We start from the raw sequence: 4,178 nt of genomic DNA, 5'->3' as shown, positions 1-4,178 counted from the left end.
ACGCCGGAGGCTGCGGGCGGCGCGGGGCCAGGGCCGTGGCTGTGGCCGTGGCCATGGCCGGGTGGCCGGGTGCCCTCGGAAGAGGCCACCGTCGCGGGGAGGCCGAGGGAGCGTGAGGAAGACACGTACTCGTCTGCAAAACCGGGGACAGAGCAAACCCACGGGGTTAGGACTGGGAGAACAGGGCGAGGTGCACAACGCGTGCGCTCGGATCTTTGCAGCTGCTGCTGGTTTTACAGCGCTGCGGCTTGAACCCAGGGCCTTCGCACTGAGCTACGTCACTATCCCTTTTTCATTCTGGATTTTTAAACAGTCTTGCTATGCCCACCTTGAGTCTGACCGTGGATCAGCAATCCCCAAACCCTCTGAAAGCTAACTGTGCTAACAGGTGGCCACAAGGAGCTACTCAGAGTTAGAGGTAATAAAAATAACAAAACAAACAGAGCAGTTCCTCAGTCCAGCGGGCCCCATTTCATGCTCAAGAGTGCATGGACTGGAGGCTCTGGCATGGGCAGTATGGCTAAGGCACCATCAGCACTGTAGGAGTTCTGCGGACTGTGGTCTTTCTATGGATGGCGGGAGGGAGCGCCCCCTGCGGGAAAGCCTGGTCTGGACGGGCAGGCAGCTCCTGCGGCCTCACCTGTCTCCTGCTTTGGGTGCCCCTCTGCCCCACAGGTGCTTCCCGGGTCACCCGGAGCAGACAGAAGCTTGCAGCTAAGGGGTCACACACCACACCCAGAACCTGACTCTACAGAGAACAGCAGAGGCACAGAGAAGCTAACGAACTCGCCAAGGTCACACAGCCACTAAGTGGCGGAGCCAGGAGGTAACCCTGGGGAGCTACGGCCAGGGACCCAGTCGGTCCTTCGTCTTTGCCCTACAGAAGTGCCCCCTTCACCAGGGGCCATGGGTGCCCCTCGCACCTGTTTCTCCTCTCAGTACTACTGACTACTTTCAAATGTATCTATACATGGTATATATGGTCCATTGTGAGGTCATGGGTTTGATCCCCAGCAATGGGAAAACAAAATTCCCAGGTCCAGGGCTCAAGAACTAAGCAGAAGGCAGGCGGGAGGGTTGAGAGAGAAGCAGGAGGGACTCTTCTTTCAAAGGAAGCAACAGGGTTAGCCGGCATGAACATGCGCACAGGCTAAGGGGGAGTTTTGGGTTTGGCTGGACTTCTCCCTACACACTGGGGTGAGGCTTGTGAGACTCTGAAGGCGCACACCTTAAGGGAGCTTGCAGTGTCCCATAAGCTCAGGATCAGCATGAGTGGATGCAGCCCCCTGTACATCCGGCAATCCAGGCGCCTGGTTCGCCCGACCCAGCCCCCAAGTGGGGGGTGCGGGTGAGTGGTGGGTGGGTGAGAGGGCAGCTGCGCATGCGCAGAAAGACAGTTGGGCCTCCGGGTGCCAGGAAGTGGGCTCGGTCGCCACCTAGTGGCGAACCAGGCAAGGCCGTGCAGCCCGCAGCTGGCGTGTGCAAAGCAATGTCCCGCCCTGCCCGGCTCACCGGGCTTCTCCTTGGCCAGCTGCTTATCCAAGGCAAGGGTGGTCTTCTCCTCCTGAATGAACATTCGGTCGATCATCACCATTTCCGCTGAGGGGCTCACCCTCTGGAGGGAGAAGAGAAGATCCCCAAGTCAAGAGGCAGGGTGGGAGAAGGCGCAGGAGGGCGTCCTTTTAAAATTTTTAGACAGGTGTCACTGTCACATTCTCAGGCTTGGCTTTAACTCGTGATCCTCCTGCCTCATCTTCCCTGAGTGCTGGGCTGACACACGTGTGCCACCGCGTCCGGCCCCCACCGTCCCCGCAGTGCGCCCGTCCACCTCCCTCCCAGCCTCCTTTCCAGCACAGAGGGCCGGGGAGGGATGTGGGCCCTACCCGGGACTCCTCCAGGAGCAACAGCCGGTACTTATTGAGCATGGCGTGGGTGCGTTTCAGCAGCTGCGTGGAGACTGTCTCAAACTCCTCATCCACTGCCAGGAAGAGAAAGGGTGCGGGGCCGAATGTCGGGGGCTGCACCCCGCCCAGGCACCCCGAGCCGGGGCCACGGGGCCGCGCGGGGCGGGGAGGCCTCACCTCTGTGGTAGTCGCTGGGGGAGGGAAGGGCGCCTTGGTAGACGTGGTAGGGCAGGAGGCGGTGCAGGGCGTCCTCGAAGGAGGGGAAGGCTGTCTTGTAGTCCGGGTGGAGCACTGAGCCCTGGTGTTTGTGCAAATGCTCCAGGAAGCTGCGGGGGGGGGGGGTGGGGGCCGAGGCCACAGGCAGGCGGGGTGAGGCCCTGGGAGGAAGCTGATCCCCGCCCCAGCCCGGCCAGATACTCCTCGGGCCGGAGTGCGGGCTACCATGACCCCACTTCACCGCACAGGAAACTGAGGCCTGCAAAGGGGAGGTGCAGCCACTCCCCCGCCCAGAGCACACAGGGAGTCTCCGCGTCTGAGGGCCTCGTTATTCTGTCTCCTGCCACCAGGGGGCGGCAGTCTCTGGCTGCCAGGACCCCCGCCCCCTCCCTTTGATGAGACTGCTCCTTCTCTACCCTACCTGGCTGCCCCGCAGCCTTCACCGGGAGGAGCGAGGTCTGTCTTGTTGACTGCTGCGTCCCTGTCATCCAGCGTGGAACACACTGGGTACCCACATCTGCCACCCAGCCAGAACGGCACCCACTCAACACCGGGCACCCAAGCCGGCACCCAGCCAGCCCGCCTGCCTGCCTGCCGCACACGCAGTCCCCCGCCCCCGCTCTCACCGGCTGCACCTGCGGGACCGCGGGGGTCGGCACGGGCACCAGACCAGTCGCTGCCGTCTGAAGCCAGCAGCCCAGTGGGGCCCCCACCACCCCGGGACCATCGTTACCACTCCACTTCTTTTCTTTGAGACACGCCCTCACTATGTAGCCCAAGCTGGCCTTGACCTCTCGGTCATGCTGCCTCGCTCAGCTGCCCGAGTGCTGGGGTCACGGGCCTGGCACCCCCTCGGCCGGGGCCCAGTGCTCCCCGGGCCGGACACGCGGTGCATTCGGGAGAGAGCACGCGGGCAGAGGAGCTGGGCGCTCGCAGAGGGGTCTCCCCGAGAGGCGCGGGGCGGGGTGCAGGGCGGCGCGGCCACTCACCAGGCCTCCTTGCTGGGCTGCAGTGTCGGGGCTTTCTTCAGGCCGCTCAGCTTGCCCTCGTACTGGGGAGGAGAAGCGAGGCTGAGGCAGGCGGGGTCCACCCTCGAAATCGCGGGGTCTCTCCCCTCACTCTGCCCCCACGCTGCCTGGGGTTCACCCTGACTGGAGCTTGTCCCACCCCGCACCCCCCGCCACCGGGCCACCACCTAACAGCAACTCGGGCCTCCTCTTGCCGCAGGCCGGCGCCCGCCTCCGCACTCTTCGCTCTGTCTCGGGGTCGGACCTCTGGCCCCGCCCCTGGGTCCTGCCTGCCCGTGGTGCGTCTGCATGGCTGTCCCCAGCTGTGCCCAGGGGCCCTCACCTGCAACCCGGAGGACTTCACTGGCCCAGACGCCGAGGCCTTGGCCACGCTCAAGGTCGGGAGGCTGCTGGGAAAAGCTTTGCCCTCGGCGGGAAGCAGGGCTGGGAGGCCTGTGTGCGGGGGAGGACAGGCCCCGGCTCACCGTGGAGGCCGGCTCGGCAGTGCGCTTCCTGCCCACGCCAGCCCTGGTCACCCCAACCGGGCAGCCACCCGGCCCGCCACCTGCCCAGCGCACCCCAGAGCTCTGCCCAACCTGCCCCGTCTAGCTCCACGTCTCCCATCGGGCGCTCCCCTACCTGCAGTGGCCATGGGTGCCGGGGCTGCGGGGTGGCTGGAGCCGGCGGGCGTCCCGGATGGGGCTGGCCCGCTGACCAGCACTGAGGCAGTGGGGTTGGCCAGGGGCCCCAGGCTGGCGGAGGTCTGCGGGGCTCCCGGGGCCTTGTTCTGGAGGATGATTCCGGATGGCACCTGAGGAGCGACAGGTGACTGAGGGGTGGGGGGCAGGGCCGGGTGCTCCAGGGCCAGGCGGGGTGCGGGCGGGCTGGGGCGGGGGCAGCGGCCATCTCTGCTCCGATTACCTGGTGGAATCTCTCGAGCAGAGCCTTCGGCTGGGGCAGCGCTGGGAAGGGGGTGGTCACCATCTGGAAGGTCCGAGGAGGCGGTGGGGGGGGAGCCGTGGGCTCGGGGACCAAGTGGAGGGTCGGCGGG

General features: G+C 65.5%; 1 protein-coding gene across 1 annotated transcript in view; it reads right to left on the bottom strand.

Annotated features, from left to right (window-relative positions):
- Gltscr1 (glioma tumor suppressor candidate region gene 1) overlaps positions 1–4,178 on the bottom strand; it is a gene marked incomplete at its 3' end in the record, with an annotated part of 21,054 nt that continues 16,876 nt past the window's right edge. Inside the window, 8 exon segments of the mRNA XM_013509545.1 lie at positions 1–133; positions 1,513–1,615; positions 1,884–1,978; positions 2,082–2,230; positions 3,110–3,171; positions 3,471–3,580; positions 3,767–3,938; positions 4,049–4,111. Of these exon segments, the coding sequence (XP_013364999.1) occupies positions 1–133; positions 1,513–1,615; positions 1,884–1,978; positions 2,082–2,230; positions 3,110–3,171; positions 3,471–3,580; positions 3,767–3,938; positions 4,049–4,111 (887 nt within the window).

The sequence above is a fragment of the Chinchilla lanigera genome, unplaced genomic scaffold (genome assembly GCF_000276665.1).
Source record: "Chinchilla lanigera isolate Chin_1 unplaced genomic scaffold, ChiLan1.0 scaffold00173, whole genome shotgun sequence".
NCBI lineage: Eukaryota > Metazoa > Chordata > Mammalia > Rodentia > Chinchillidae > Chinchilla > Chinchilla lanigera.
This window is presented reverse-complemented; position numbering and strand designations above follow the sequence as displayed.